Source organism: Electrophorus electricus, chromosome 1 (assembly GCF_013358815.1).
Source record: "Electrophorus electricus isolate fEleEle1 chromosome 1, fEleEle1.pri, whole genome shotgun sequence".
NCBI lineage: Eukaryota > Metazoa > Chordata > Actinopteri > Gymnotiformes > Gymnotidae > Electrophorus > Electrophorus electricus.
In genome coordinates, this window is record NC_049535.1 from 27,807,436 (window position 1) to 27,823,630 (window position 16,195).

The 16,195-nt window shown below is 38.0% G+C and overlaps 1 protein-coding gene across 1 annotated transcript; it reads left to right on the forward strand.

Moving 5' to 3' along the window:
- Window positions 1-11,092: 11,092 nt before the first annotated feature.
- Window positions 11,093-14,346, forward strand: phb (prohibitin). Its single transcript, XM_027014669.2, has 7 exons — window positions 11,093-11,224; window positions 11,802-11,904; window positions 12,366-12,527; window positions 12,743-12,885; window positions 12,972-13,088; window positions 13,172-13,267; window positions 13,488-14,346. The coding sequence occupies exons 1-7, from the start codon at window positions 11,108-11,110 to the stop codon at window positions 13,698-13,700; spliced, it is 951 nt and encodes a 316-aa protein (XP_026870470.1). The 5' UTR covers window positions 11,093-11,107; the 3' UTR covers window positions 13,701-14,346.
- The last annotated feature ends 1,849 nt before the right edge of the window (window positions 14,347-16,195 follow it).

Consider the following 16,195-nt stretch of genomic DNA (forward strand, 5'->3'; position numbering starts at 1 on the left):
AAATTTATACATTTAGAGTTTATTTTATGCACTCTGCAGTGTCCAATAAATGTTTGACTAAAGCAGAAGTATGAAGATAATTATATACTTCCAGGTAATATAACATTTTGAGTAAGGAGAAAACTGTGCAGGGCCTTTAATATGAGAGCTGCCACATAACTATGGCTTCAGGAATTTCCACAGAAATTAATCTTTTCTGACCCTGTCTTAAGAAAAACTGTACATCATTAGCTTCATTAATTTATGGCAGGGCTGGCATTCAGAATCTGCTTGGATTCAAAGCCAGCATACAAAAGAAACATAACCTAGGATATGGAGCACAAAGACCAGAATAATGGAGTAATATAATCTGAGTCATCTCTTGCCCTTTACTTCTTACATCTGGACACATTTATGTTTGGAGAAAGCCAAAACTCAAATGCCTTCCATGGCTGCCCCTGTCACGGCATTTAAAACCTTTTCTGAACGAACCTTTGTAAGTATTGGAACACACAGCATATTTCTGCCTCCTTTTCCCCCAAAAGAACTGGAGTGTTCCTTCCTGAACGGTGATCTAACGTCCTATACACACAGTTCACAACTTGTAAAATAGTATTCCAAGACAGACTGAAGGCAAACAGCATATTGTTTGATGTTTCCATTATTATGCCAATACCCTGTATATTATACGGTGAATGCTACTGCCTAGATTATCTAAGATCTAAGACTATGTTCCCTCAGAGGTGCTGCTCAGAGCACTTCTTCCTACTCCTCATCTCCACCACAACCCAGCAGCCACAGAAAAAGCTTGGAACAATCAATGGTTCATGTATACAGTAAATTATTTGTATTTTATTTTATTATTTTTATCTAGTTGATCTAATAAGTTAAGATGATATTTTTAGCTTTTAACACCAGCACATTTGCGACAAAACACAAACCTCTGTGACAATTCAGAGGAGCAACAGTGTATTTGTTTCCTGCTAAATATAAATCACCTTACCTTGACCACACATTACAAGCTGAAGAAGACAATAGCAATTTGATCCCATAGTGTTGGCCGAATATATTACAAGAACTATAAACAAAATAATGACAACTGTTTAACACAGATACAAAATGTGTTTATGCTATGCTTTGAAAACAGCAGATGAGAACAAATTATCTGGCTCCAAAGAGACACAGAGCAGTGAAACTTGCATGCCATTGGGAGGGGGTATCTCCTGCCACTGGCACATTGGCTTAATGAGCAGTAAGGTGTCAAAACAACTCAGATTCTCTTTGCTTTTCCCCTTGTTTATCACTTACCACTGACAATACAAACCTATCTCTCGCTCCCCCACCAAAGACACAGTTGAGCAACGAGCTCTGCAGTGTCGAAATCACACCTGACCATTTTTGATAGAACACATTGTTTATGAATTTAGTGCTCCCTTTAACTATCTCTTTAATTCAGAGAAGAACATTGGGGTGTTCATGCAACCTGACAAGATGCATGGAGGAGGATAGAGGTAAAGAACCACCCAGAACATATATGTTATAACATGTATATGATTATATTGTTTGTCTGTCAATCGTTCTATTACTGTTACTCCACAGAATGCTTATGCTTAAAAAGTTGTTTGGGGGTTTTGTGGCGGGAGGGGGGGGGGTGGTTCATTCAGAGTCCATAATCAAAATTGGACCCATGTGGATATGAAGAACTGAAGAGTACAAAAGGTTTTGGTCAAAACCTAAATATTTGAATCATATTAATAAGATTTTACAGAGAATGCCTAAGTAAAGTTTTGTGCTTTCATGTTATGTCAATTTCATTTAGTGCTTGCATCTTCACCTAAAAGGAAAATTGGGACTTTGGGATTGCGTAGAAGTCCAAGTCTGCTTGGCAGAATATTTGCTTTCGTGGTCTGAAGCTATTTCCTCAATGAAAGAACTTACAAGTAGCTTGACAAAGTAGTGTTCATCTGATCGTGTTCTACTAATATTTACAAGTGCAGTGCTGAGTGGGACCAGTTTTGAGCTCAAAATCCACAAATGTGACACTTGGGAACTGGCTAAGGCAGCACTATTTCCCCAAAGAAAGGTGGTCTCTAGGTTTTCAGAACAAAGCTGCTTACATCCAAAGGAATGGGTTGAAGATACTGTTGCTCTCTTCATAGTCTTAGATACAGAGTTTCCAAGGATCAATAGTAAACTGATGCAGAATGTTTGTAAAATATATCTCATATATGATATGATGTCAGATATGATATGGTATGATATATTTTTTTATAAAAAGCCTGCTAGCCTTGTGTAACAAAGTTAACAATGGAAACATCAGCATTTTTCTAGAACAGTCCACAGAGAGAGAGAGAGAGAAAACTAGAGAGTCAGGAGTACAGTGAAGAAAAAAAAAAACACTTTTTATTATCAGAGTTTGACAAAGCCAGTGAGAATTATAGAAGTTAATGTTAATGCACAAAAGAGATGCAAGAGGTTAGCTAGCAGGTCAAATAGATTATTTAAGTATTACAATACAGTGGGATTTTTTCTGAAGTATTTGCAGAACGTAAGTTGGCTTGCTACAGTCACTTCCTTTAGACTCCTTTAGATTTACTCATCTTTTCTGCTGCTTCTCTTTTCGTTCTTTGCTCATGGTCTTGGTAAAGCTAATTCACTTTAATACTTGGGGACTGTGGAAGTAGCCAATTACAGATGACCTGCAGAAATGGGGATAGATATATATATATATAGCAAATTCTACTGTATGTGAATCCAGAACTGGGGGCAGATGATCCTTTGATATATATATATATATATATATATATATATATATATATATATATATATATATATATATATATATATATCAAAGGATCATCTGCCCCCAGTTCTGGATTCACATACAGTAGAATTTCAATTTGCTAACAATGTGGCAATATCCATTCTTAGGCTACTAGCTAATGATGAAAATTATTATTTTTAGATGCAATCCACCCATATAATTACCTACCTGATTATGTTGGTAGAACAAAGACCACACTTCATATGCAACACGGTGTTTGTTTAACATGTACACATTAATTAAACATGTACATTGCACATTCAGCTAAGATTAATTGGTGGCTGGCATAATATAAAAGTAGAAAATGTATATTCTGACTATCCCACATTCCCCCTTTGGTCTTTTTGTTGATTATCAACAATAATCTACATATACTCAATAATTACAAGAATGGTTTGTAACACTATGATTCTTTGTCATAACATTTGATGAAATTGGTTAAGGCTTCCTGTCCTGTCATTCTCCAGAGACAGCTGAAAACCCTATTAATATTGTTATTCAAAGTAGGGAAAAGTCCTCTCTTACTTTCTTTTGTGCATGATAGTGTATTCACCACCATTTGAATATGACATCTCTGTTAATACACTTCAACAAGAATCATCAGTCCTTTTATTAATGTATGAATTCTGCATTCATGTTGTTTCAAGATCCCAGTAATGATTAAATCAGCAAGTAGAAAGATATGCTGTCACCCAGAGGATCACCATGGATCTATTACATCAAATGCCTTAGTACTGATATGTTACTGAGTCAATTAATACCAATTTATACTAGTTTAATTGTCTGTTAACCTTTTCTTCATCAAGGATCAGATTTTTTCAGTTTATTGTGATGCATACAACTGGACTGATATTTCTAATATGGTTCTTGTTTCTGTTACTTATGGGAACATACCGTGTCCACAATCTATGACCCCAATGTTTGGTGTCAAATAGTCTCTTGATATGTATGCTGTCTTTTGTTAGCTTCGTCTGCCTCTTGTGATTAGAAAGGCATATTGGTGGTCTGAGGAGAGGTTAAAAGCATTTCACTCTGTCCACAGTTTTCTGTGCCTTTAGGAGTACAATTCACAGACCAACCAGGCTGTTCAACTGGACTAAAGAGGCTGATGAGGATTTACAGGTTCAGTCTGTCTACTTTGACTGCTGTAGATGTTGCCCTGTATGGTCCCTGGATCCTAAGTTCTGTCATGACTGATCACTCCCTGGCATCCTATTGCCAAGGTTTCCCTGTATCATGTAATTGGTTCATTTTTTCCATTCTTGTTCCAGTCCTTGTTTTGGTTTTCATCTCATTTCTATCAACTGTACATTATTAGTCCTCATTATCCTGTAAACCCTGCCTTGTTGCCTGTGTTTTTGCTAATCATTGTTAACTCTAGCCTTCGTTTGTGCTAACCACTGTGTGTTAGTCCTAGCCGCTGTTCATGTTCCAAGTTTCTTTTTTCTCTGCCTGTTTTGTGATCTCTATTGTTTAGTGTTACTGTAATTCTTATCATTGCTTGTATTCATCTTTAGTTATAGTCTATTCCCTTTTTCTGTTTATGTTTGTGCTATGTACTCTTCATAACGCTTCGTTTTGGCTCACTGACGCTGGACTGTTCTGATGACTCTGATTATGGATTTGCCCTTAATAAATCTCGCTCTTCTCAGCGTATGCATCCGCCTCATGATCGCTCCACATTACATGTTCAGTCTACTTTATTTTATGTACCTTCATGGTTTCATTGTTTCTTTGTGAGGTAAGTTAGCTCCCTTTACCTGGTGATATAAAAAATAATGTATAAACTTAATTTCAAGAATTTTCCAACTCAGTCTCCAATTTTGCTGACTTCAGCCCTAAAGATTATGGCTATGCATAGGGAACTGTCATTAGTCAAGGGGTAATGCAGCTACCCAATTCAATCAAGTGTCCTGGGGAATTTTTTCACATTTGCTCTCTCTACCACTCCTGCCAGTTGTGGGTGGGGATGCCAAATCTTGGGATTACTTTCCTTGCTAAACATTTATCAATCATTGTGGTTGGACCACAAGAGCACTTTTCCATGTTTCTCAGCTTTCCAAAGCTGAGGATTAGCAAAATTGCAATTACTTAAAATCAAAATTAATTTTACTACAAATAATAAATCTAAGCAACAAAAGGAAGTTTGTCTTGAGAACAAATACTGACTGGCTGATGGTACTGCATAGTCTTGAACACCCAACAGGATTCTCTAAATACAGAACATTCTTGTCTCCTTTAATTGGCTTGCTCTAATTTTCCTAGCTCAGTTTAATTATCTTTATTTTTCACTGGGTGTCCTACCCCTTTGGAAAATTCTGCCCTTGGAGGACTCCAATAATCTAGTTTCCAATAATCTAGTTGTTCAGATAGCTAATAAGAAAAGGATGCAGCTATGGCAGACAGGACCCACATAAACCTCAGAGATGCCTCTACTCTCCTCCTCTTATCAGCATGATCACATGTAGCCTGGTATGAGTTAAATTAAAAAGTCAGTTTTACTGCCCTCTTCCTAAGATTAAGATTAATTAAGATCTTCTTGAGTCTCAGAATGCGTTTACTCCCTGTCCCCCTGATAGTGATGGTTACAGATCGGCACATTCCACGTGCCCCAGGCAGCTGAAACTTGTACACACACACAGCTCAATTCAGCGATCCCTCTCCAGTCAGATTTTAAAAACACATAAATAAACTGTAATTATACATAGGAAAAGATGTAAAATATCCTATGCCCGTCCATTACACCATCACATAGGGCCCAGTCCACCACCACATTGTGAGCTCTTCACAGCGGTCATCAGTAGGAGCCTCCTTTCATCTGTCTTTTGCTGAATTAAGCCCATAACACCTCCAGATTGCTGAACAGTGAGGTCTGGTGTCTGAGCCCCACCCCCTTCCAAGATCATTTTTAATCCAAGACGCATCTCTTTAAATGTAAACCCAAACTCTCCTCCCTGTTGAATAAGGCCGTACTCAACTGCAGTCACACCACATACTCAGTGCCACGAGTTCCATATGGGCTTCATGCTCTATGCCAATAGCACACACAATTGCGCTGACCCCATGGAGCCAGTCACTTCCTAATCCAAAAAATCCATTTTGGCCTCCTCAGTGATTAAGGCTGTCCCAGCACCACTGGCACCATTAATGCATACTCAGTGCCACCAGTTCCACATGGATATTACCTAATGCATCACCAAGCTTTCCCCAACATTGTAGAACCATACTGGCCTCCCCAGTGACTAAGGCCGCTGGCACCATTAATGCATGCTCATTGTCACTAGTTCTGTCTGGATCTAACACATTACTCAATGACACAACACAATACCCCAGTCACCTACCCAGTCCTACATGTTCCTAATACCCCCAACCAGTCTGTCCTCTCCTCATCCACAAGCACTGCCTAGCCTTTTCAGCTATTTCTTACCACTCCTTCACAGCTACCCATAGTATACAGCCTCTAAAGCCAAACTGCACAAGCAAGGATGTGGCAGGCTTAGCTAGAAATCCTTGTAACACCTATCTCTACTGGTCTTAAATGCACCTGCCACCCACATTCTCTCACTTCAGCCACCAAATCTGTGTACTAGCTTCTTCCTCTTAAAAGCTTCAACTTAAAAGCATCCTTAAATGAAATTGTTAACTCTATAAAATAAACTATAAAATAAACCTACATCCGCTAGCAATTTCCAGTCTCACAGTTCACCACATCTACCTATATTATAACCTCAGTCTCCAATACATTGCCCCTCACACACAAACCTAATCATTTTATTACTATCACCATTAAGCAGCAAGTTAACCTCTAGGTGCTTACTATCAAATATACATACTAACACGCTAAGCACTTGATTATGTCTCCATGTGTATTGTCATGTGACAAACTAACACATGTGCTGATAAAATATGCTTTAGCATGCCAAACCCACACATAAATTACAACTAAGGTCTTCACCTACTCACTGTCCAAGGTTTTGATGAGTTGGAAGGACATCATAAGTTGCTCATAAGTTGTTTTGCAAGCAAAACTTAATGTGCCTCATATCCATTGCCCACAACTCTTTCCAGGTGTTTATATGAAGTATAAATATTACATAAAACTAGAACATGTATGTTCTGATTATTATTCCACACTTTTGTGTACAAATTTGAGTCTTTTAGTAGGTACATTGATCTTTTAGTAGGTACAGTATTCAGTGCCCTTAGCATAATATGATGGCCAAAACAATTATGTTGTTATACAATGCTCTTACAGGAAAGGAAAAAAATTACATCATTCATCTGGGTAATTGTTGTAACCACCATGATTCCAACCTATTATGTTTTATGGCACCTGAATACTTATTAGCTAACTTTCTCTTTTGTTCCTTTTGGAGAACAGAGTTCAGTTTACTGTGGTGAGCAACCTTGGAAATATATTTAGTAACATAGTAATATAACAAAAAGAGAATTGCAATATACTGACATAGCAATAGATTGACGAGCATTGTCCCTGCAACTTTTGATAGGAATCATATCAGAGGTTCAGTGGACAGCCACCTGAAGATGGCACTGCTTTTTATGCACTACTGTAGCATATGGTGGTCAGGCTGAATTATTACTAATGTACTCAGGACCTTGCATTCTCTGTGTGACTACACATGGGCCCACATCGTGAGAAATAACAGAACTAGTTTTATTGCCCTGAAACAGCCTGCACTCAGTCAATATGGATTTGAGATCAGTAAGGTTTTCCATGTAAGGTTGGAATATGTTTCACACAAAAAAATAATAAATGAAAGATAATTCTTTTCTTACTGACTGGAAAAAAAAAAGATTATTTTCCTTTCATTTACTGAAATGGAAATGAAAACAGTATGAAAAGGCATTGCCTTTATCATATATTTATCTTACACATGTAAATAAGTGAGAATAATATTAAATATATAAGAAAGAAAGAAGGGGCTACTTCTAGAAATGTTTACATTGAACTCTATCTGTATTACTTTTTCATTGTTCTTTTTTCATTTTTCTTTTAATTATTCCTTAGTCTAGTTTTGAAATTCTGCACAGATCCTTTTTGAGCTAGTCTGTTTAACCGGTGTTGTTGTTCACTGATGTGCTTTGATGTACTTCATCTCCACCTAACTCTCTTCATCCTGTGACTCTTCTCCAACCTTAACTCTGCCCCAGATTTAGCCGAATGCAGGCCACAATTTATTCCAAGGAGATACAGTCATAGAATGGGGAAAACTCATACCAGCTGCAATGAAGTATTGAAGATGGTCAGCAGATGGCCAGATCAGAATCTGCAGTGCCATCTAATGCATTCAGTCTGAAACAAACAGATCCTAGACTGTTGGATATATGAGACAACTGATAAATTGCTTATTGACCTGCTGACTTTTGGCCTACATAAGGAACCCCACCCTCACTGTTTACTGCTTGCCTGTAGATGCCAATGTTCTCCTTCACTGAGATTCTTTCTGAATGCTCCGTACATTAAGTGGTCATCCTGAACAATCAGCTATGCCTCTGAATTACAAGAGAATTACACCTACACAAGATGATATTAAAACAGGTAAAGGTGTTTCCAGCACATTAATCAGACTTGACCAGGAGACTCTGAGAAATGTAGTGTACATCTGATTTCATTAAGAAAAGTATAGGAAGAACACAGACTCACAGCAAGTCAGGATCAAAGCTCCATTCTGGAAGATTTATTTTCCTCCTTAAATCTTTCTTTAACTGTTCACTGTCATTTGATGTTAATTTGAACTCAGGCTGCTCACTGATTAGATTTTCTCTGGCCATGTATAATGAGTGTGTTCAAAATTGCATGCAGTCCACGCAGTCACCTTCACAGTGACAAAAAAATGAATTGAGGAAGTAGGCGGGGGGGGGGGGGGCATTATTGACTATTACATTAGAAGGATACCGTTCACAATGTTACAGAACACGTCTTTAACTTGGTGTCACACCACACAGCAAAAAAACAGTGTTAAGTCTTAGAGTGTTTATTTGGTCCATCTGGTCTTAAGTAAATACCATGAATGTTAATTAAATGTTAGAATTTTTTCTATTTATATTTCTGTGTGTCAGTCTAAGGTAGTGATCACTGGCAAATGAGTAATGGAAAAATGAGACAAAACCTCTTTTCCTACGTGCTCACTGAAATAGTAGGTAAGAGTATTAATGGACTGACTGAGAAAAAAAAGAGAAGTAAGAAGGGCAAAACCAAAATGCACTGCCGCCATCTAGTGGCGCCCATATATTTGAAACATGCTTAAGGAAAGTTGTCCTTGGGATCAGAATATCTCTTAGAATGATTAAGCGATACCACTTGGTGTAATTTTTCTGGAATTAACAAATTTCACTTTCACAGATAATTACTTTTTCTTTCATTCCCAGGCTTTTCAGAGATGTGACTGTCAGAATGATAGGGAGTGTCTTATTGAGACTATTAAAAAAGCATTAGCTTTTTGAAAAAAATTAAGTACTTAAAGCAGCCTTGCATATATTGAACATAAACATCACAGACCCTATTGCTGATATGCCCATTGTCCCTGAACAGCAATATCTATGTGATACAATGAAATGGAAACTGTAAAGACTGGATATTTCAGTTCAGGCTGGATTGAATGTATCTCCTTCAATAACCTAAGACCTATGCCCTTCAATAACCTATGCCCACATTTGGATTGACTCAACCTCCCAGATATTTCCCAGAAACATCAATATGGTGTGGAGCAGAGGGATTAGAAAAGATAAGATTTCAGTGGCCACAATCCAGGCTAGCCTGCAGATATGGCTACACTTCAGCAAGAGAACAGATTTGGCTCATAATTCCAAATTCAAATGTTTTTTCCCTGGAGAGGAAAAATACCTGCCATTGTTCATAGATTAGAGGTGAAGTGTCAGTTTGTTAAAGAGGGATGACTGGTTGTCATACGCATTGGAAGATGATCAGAAAGCAGGATAGTGAGACACATACTGGTATGACCCAAGGCAGTGGGTATTGTTGCCTTCTCAGGATTCTCTTCTGAGAATCTGGATATCTTAAAGCCCTTGATGTGTTTGAACATGACTCCACCATCCTAAGGCACATAATTTGAAGAAACTTGCCTTTATATTTAAGGTTCAAGGTTTTATTTGGCAAAATACAATTATATCCATTTATGCATTTATTTACAAATTATATGCCTCCAGTTTATAATTTGAGTAGTAGTTTTGGGAAGGTCATGTGTGAGGTGCTTTAAGGTCTGGTGTGTGGACATGGTCTAAATCTGCATCATGTGCGTAAGTGGTGTGGTTTGATTTTCACCAGGGCATGTGAGAGTGAGAACCAGGTATTCTATATGCCATTGCCATATAATTACATTTTTTTTTACTTTATGCATTTCCTTAGTCTCATTTGAAAACAAACATGGGGCAAGAAACACTGGGGCATTGGTGCATGTCCAGAGACAGAAACATTTAAATAGATGTGATGTACAAAATTTGACAACTGCAACTTTCTGAAGTAAAAAACATCCAGATTAATCAAAGGATGGGTTGTTTCGGGAGAGTAAGATGTTAGTCTGCAACCTTTTGAGCCCTTGTCACTAATATGTCTGAAAGCCCACTGTTTTCCAGATCATATAATGAACTAATCTTCTGGGTATAAACTTTTGCTGTGAAACTATTCCAGAAGAAGTATCTCTAACCGCTGTTCATTTCATGAGTTTACCAGATTTTAAAAAGGGTTCCCAAAGGGATCATTACCTTTTATATCTTTACTGAATTATGTATTATTTTCATATTATATACATTTCATATTATATACATTCTTATATCTGTAACATGTATGTCTGTTTATAAAATAAATAGTTTAATTGGAGATTTAATTTGTAAATAAAGTAATGAAAGAGTGTAAGAGATAATTATCAATATCATGTAAATCATGCTTACTGGCCCTTTAAGCCAGGAGATAACTGGAAGTAATATTGTTGGATGTAGACTATTTACATAGCTCAGGTAAATAGTCAAGCCAGCCCAAAAGACACCAAAAAGACACTCAAAAAAGAAAGTATTGCAGCCAAGTATTTTAGTTTAAGTTAAACTGACAATGTATCTTATTAATTTATCATGAAGTCCCTAACTAAGGAATCGATTAAATTAATTTAAAGACATAGCATTCGTTCTATTTTTATTTCGTATTATGTTGTACGTTCTACGTATTAGTATTAATATCTTAGTGAAACTACGGTACCCATGATAAATATAAGCACGCATATAACACAATCATTTACCTTAATAATAACATGCCAAAAAACCTAAACCAAAATGTGTCCAATCGGAATTGATGTTGTTCAACTCTATGCGCATGCTCATAAAACACGAACGTTCACGCGTTCCTACGTCGGCTCCGGTGGAGGTCACAGTGAACCATTAGAAGTCTGGGTGAGTTATCACGTTGTGTAAAGGAAAATGTTATCTCGTAATATTTAAACGAATGTTTTTATGGAAACCAGATGGTTATGTCTTAGCTATTATTATCGCAGTTAAGCCTAGGTACCATGATTAACTGGGTTTAATTTTGTCTTTAAACGAGGCATGTGATGGCAGCAGCACTAGCTGCTAACTGGATTTAAATTTGAACTGCAATTTATCATCCCAGTCATTAGCTAATATGACATAATTGTAGTTAGAATTTTCTTCGTTATCTTGCATCCCTCATTTTGCTATTCGCTTTACCGAGACCAATTAGTCGTCATTCTTCGTCTAATGCAAAGGCAGAGAAGGCCTCTTGTATATGGTCAGTTAATGCTAGCTAACATAGCTGTCAGTCTTGCCCCTCAAAAAGGAAAATTGGCCGCATTTTATTTAACAAGAGTGGTCGTTTAGTCATATTTGGTTGTTTAGATAAAGAGCTTCTAATTCCCTTTTCTTTGATCTAGATCAGCTGACTTTGGCCTTTTATGAAATTTCCCTCTTCATATTGTGAAACAGTGCGAAAAAACACAGAACTTTTTTCCAGAATTGTCACACTGTTGCCATGGCAAAGCTGTTCGAGTCCATTGGAAAGTTGGGATTGGCCTTGGCCATTGGAGGAGGTGTGGTAAATTCTGCCCTGTATAATGGTAAGTGCATTATTGGCATCTTTCTAAATTCAAGTAGGTTTAGTTGTTATTTTAGCAGTTTACATTTGTAGTTTGAATTAAGGTCAGTTAAGAGTGTCTTATTTCAGCAGCAAATCACTCTGCATGTTGCATATGCCAAACATGAAAGGCATATGTTAGTGGTCAGGCTTCTTCACTAAAATAAGTGTTTGCCATACACACAAGCATAGTTTTTAGTAGTGAGTAAATCAGGAGTAGATAAGGAAAGAGACTATAAAGTGTTTGTCACTAAAGTGCAGTCTTAAACTTTTATGAATTTTGGTTAATTAAAAACTTAAGTATAATGATTCTCTAATCATGATGGACAAAATCTGACATTTAGATTTTTGGTTACATTACAGCATTTAGTTTTTGGAGTTCAGCTTTACATGTGTATGATGTTTGGGTTTGATGCCATATCTGTTCTTGCCACATATCTGTAGTGGATGCTGGCCACAGGGCAGTCATCTTTGACCGATTTAGAGGAGTCCAGGATGCAGTAGTTGGGGAAGGAACCCACTTCCTGATTCCCTGGGTACAGAAACCAATCATTTTCGACTGTCGGTCCCGCCCCCGCAATGTGCCTGTTGTCACTGGAAGCAAAGGTAACCGTTGTCAGAGGGATGTAAAATGATTTTCATGATTGTAGCTTCAAAGAGACCATGTTCTGGTCTTGTGGCATTATCTGATCAAGAACACAAAAAGTCCCTGCTAGTCTAATGTTGATGTATGCACAGCTGGGTATAATATTGTTCATTGTCTCTGCTTTGAAAACTAACATACTCAATCAGCATTGTTCTCCTCTTCAATTTTGTGGTAGACCTGCAGAATGTGAACATCACACTGAGAATTCTGTTCAGGCCAGTTGCCACCCAGCTGCCAAGGATCTTCACCAGTATTGGTGAAGACTATGATGAGAGAGTGCTTCCCTCCATCACCACTGAAGTGCTTAAGGCTGTTGTTGTGAGTAGTACTAATGCTTGTTGGAGATGTAGAAATTAGCTTTCATGACTATGTAATCCCATCGGTATTTGTGTGTGTACCTCAAGGCCAGGTTTGATGCGGGAGAGCTGATCACTCAGAGAGAGCTGGTGTCCAGGCAGGTCAGTGAAGATCTGACTGAGAGAGCATCCACCTTTGGCCTTATCCTCGATGATGTCTCCCTGGTAACCTTCCTCCTCGTTTCATTTGCCTCTCTCATACTTGCCAATTGTAGCTTCCAAAGTAACCCCATCTCATTTTCATCCAGACGCACCTAACGTTTGGTAAAGAGTTTACGGAAGCTGTTGAGATGAAGCAGGTGGCACAGCAGGAAGCTGAAAGAGCAAGGTTCATCGTAGAGAAGGTAAGACAGGGTTTTGTCTGTATATCAACACATTGCGGCTTTATACATTATCAGGTATCACCTTAATAGAATTTGTGCTCTATTCTTCTCCATACTGTCATATGCTGTCTCATTTTTCTGTAGTATTGTAAATCTTTAAAACTGCTGTGTGTAGAAGGACATGTAGCAGGTCCTCTCTACATTGTTGGAAGCTAACCTGAGGCGTGTCCCTGTGTGACAGGCAGAGCAGCAGAAGCAGGCAGCAATCATCTCTGCAGCGGGGGATTCACAGGCAGCTCTGCTGATCGCCAACTCCCTGGCTGAGGCAGGTGACGGCCTTGTGGAACTGAGGAAACTGGAAGCGGCCGAGGACATTGCCTTCCAGCTCAGCCGCTCCCGCAATGTCACATACCTGCCCTCGGGGCAGGGCACTCTACTGCAGCTGCCCCAATGAGACACGCACACCACACCACACCATACCACACCCATGCGCACACACACACACACACACACGCTTCAATCCATAAGAATGGGTGACTTGGAACCAGACCTGCATCTGAAGAACTGACATGCAACTTGCCTAGAGGGAGCTCATTGTCTGTCCTGCTCCCTCTCCTGCCTGAAATTAAGAAGTCCCTCTGAGATTTTCACCAGTGGGACATTATCCGGGGGGAATCCAGCTGCACAGTAGTGTGTGTGTGTGTGTCTCTTTAGATGCGGGGGTTTGTGTTTCTTAGTGAAATGAAACTTGTTTAAAGGATTATGTAAAATGGCTAAAGCGGTAGAGTGATTGAAACGGTGTACCCCAAATCAACCTTTTTGTTTACCAACTAAAAATGGAAATTACACTAAAGTGAACTCCAGTTAAAAGTGTGTAATCAAGCTCGGTCCTGATCAGTGGACCTGTTCGAGACCCATGTGAGGCAGTTGGTCACCAGGGAGGTCAGACTCTGCCCCTATTAGCCTGAATGTGTTGGCTTTGTTTGTATTGTTTTTCCTCTTGTATGGCAGAAAGAAGTGTATGGAATGTCCTTGCATTCCACAAGACACAAATGACAACAAATAAAAATAATAATAAATTTGAATTTATTAGACCTCAAGAAAGTACATGTTCTGTGTTAATGCTAACAGATTAAAATATTTATTTACATATTTATATTTTGAGTTCATGAAAACAATAAATCTGGCTAATTATAAAGGCAAATATATGCAAACATCTACCAAGTAATTGTTGGCTAAATGGCATATAAACAATAAGAGCAATTACTTTTTTTCTGTCAATTAAGGAAAACCTGTGTAGGGAATAGCAACCATCTGATAAAGCCAAAGATGTAAGGGAGAGCTAGGTTCTTGAACAAAGAAAGTTGCTTTAAAAATGATGCCTTGCTTTCTCATTTTACATCTTTATCCAGCTTTGACCAAAACCAGGTGCATGGAATTTAACGTATGATTTTTTTAGAATAAGGTTAGCATTTGGAAATGCTTGACCAAATAAGTCATAAGAGTGAGTGGGTAAATAAACCTTTGTATGAAATGTTCTTGCAATCATGCACATCAGGCATGCAATGTTTGGTGCACTTTATCCACTAGATGGCATCAGTATTTATTGCTTATGCAACCTCGCACCTTGACACTATTAAGGCAACACATGTCAAAGCTCAGGAATAGCTTAAACTATTTAAAGTATGTGTAAAATATGAATAATTCCATTAACGCATCTTACCGGTATATTCATATTAATAAATAATATGAATGGATTAATATTAATAAGTATTGTTTTAGTTCAATTTGTAACTGGTGTGGGGGTTTTGTTGATTTTAAGCTTACTCTCATATCATAAGACCACTGCCAACCAGGGACGGAAAGGGCTGTCACATGCTTCCTCCAAGGTACATGTAGCCAATCATCACATCTTTTCGAGCTCCAGCTCATGCAACTTCAGGGGGCAGCATAACATACTTTAAGGATAGTGCTATCCACCTTGATTCATGAGATCCCAGATACCCAAGATTGGCCAATGTTGTTGTAATTGACAGAAAAGATTTTGACAGCCCTCCCTCCCTTAGAGCATAGCCGATTTTGTTCTCTCAGGCTCCCATCTTATTTTGTGGCTCGTATGGGAGGGTCATTTAGATATTCTACAACAACAAATGAATCACCTCTCCCATTATGAAAAATAAGGAAGCATGTTTTAAATGCAAACTATCTTGTGAAATGACCATATAGATGTATATGATAAATGGGTTTACTGGTTTGATTCAGGATTCCTGTCTTCCAGTATGCTGTGCACCAGCCCATTACAGAGTGTACATATTTGGTACACATACCCAAATTCTGACATTACTGGAGAATCCATGATGATAAGGATTAATACTGGAAGAGCTTTCTCTAGTGCTCTTAATGTTTTAATACAATATATACATACCCACACATACTGTGCGCGTACTCAGTAGCAGATGCAAATGCACATATCTGATTTGATTTTGTGCATATTTAATGTGGTTGTTTGACACTATTAGAAGGTAGATAAGGGAAATGGAATACAAACATAATGCTCAAGATTGGCTTTATATCTTGCCCTCAGTCAAGCTGTCCCCACAGAATACTCAGTAGCACAGGATGTGAGTCTGCCTTTCCTGTTTGGTAAGATCTTACACATCACACACACACCTTTGTGGCTACTTTACATAGACCGAAAGAATTCAAATCCCAATCATGCAAAATATATCATTTTATGATTTCAGTATGAAATGGTTAAAATTGCATTTTTTAAAGCTAGATTTGCTACATTAAGAACTAAACAACAACCTTTTTGTGTTTGAATGTTTTTTTTAAAACAGGTGGTTTCCAGGTCATCCCTGTGAAACTACTGATGCACAGTTATAGTTGACCTTTTCTCAGGGAGATGTTTATGGTTTTATTTTTTTTTATTTTTAAAATAACAAAGTA

What these genes read in the sequence shown, in the direction of transcription:
- phb (XM_027014669.2), top strand. Translation starts at nt 11,108, where the DNA reads ATGTGTCCAATCGGAATTGATGTTGTTCAACTCTATGCGCATGCTCAT. An exon ending in TCCTCGATGATGTCTCCCTG is followed by an intron (nt 13,089 to 13,171) that starts GTAACCTTCCTC and finishes ATTTTCATCCAG; the next exon opens with ACGCACCTAACGTTTGGTAA. An exon ending in CAAGGTTCATCGTAGAGAAG is followed by an intron (nt 13,268 to 13,487) that starts GTAAGACAGGGT and finishes CCTGTGTGACAG; the next exon opens with GCAGAGCAGCAGAAGCAGGC.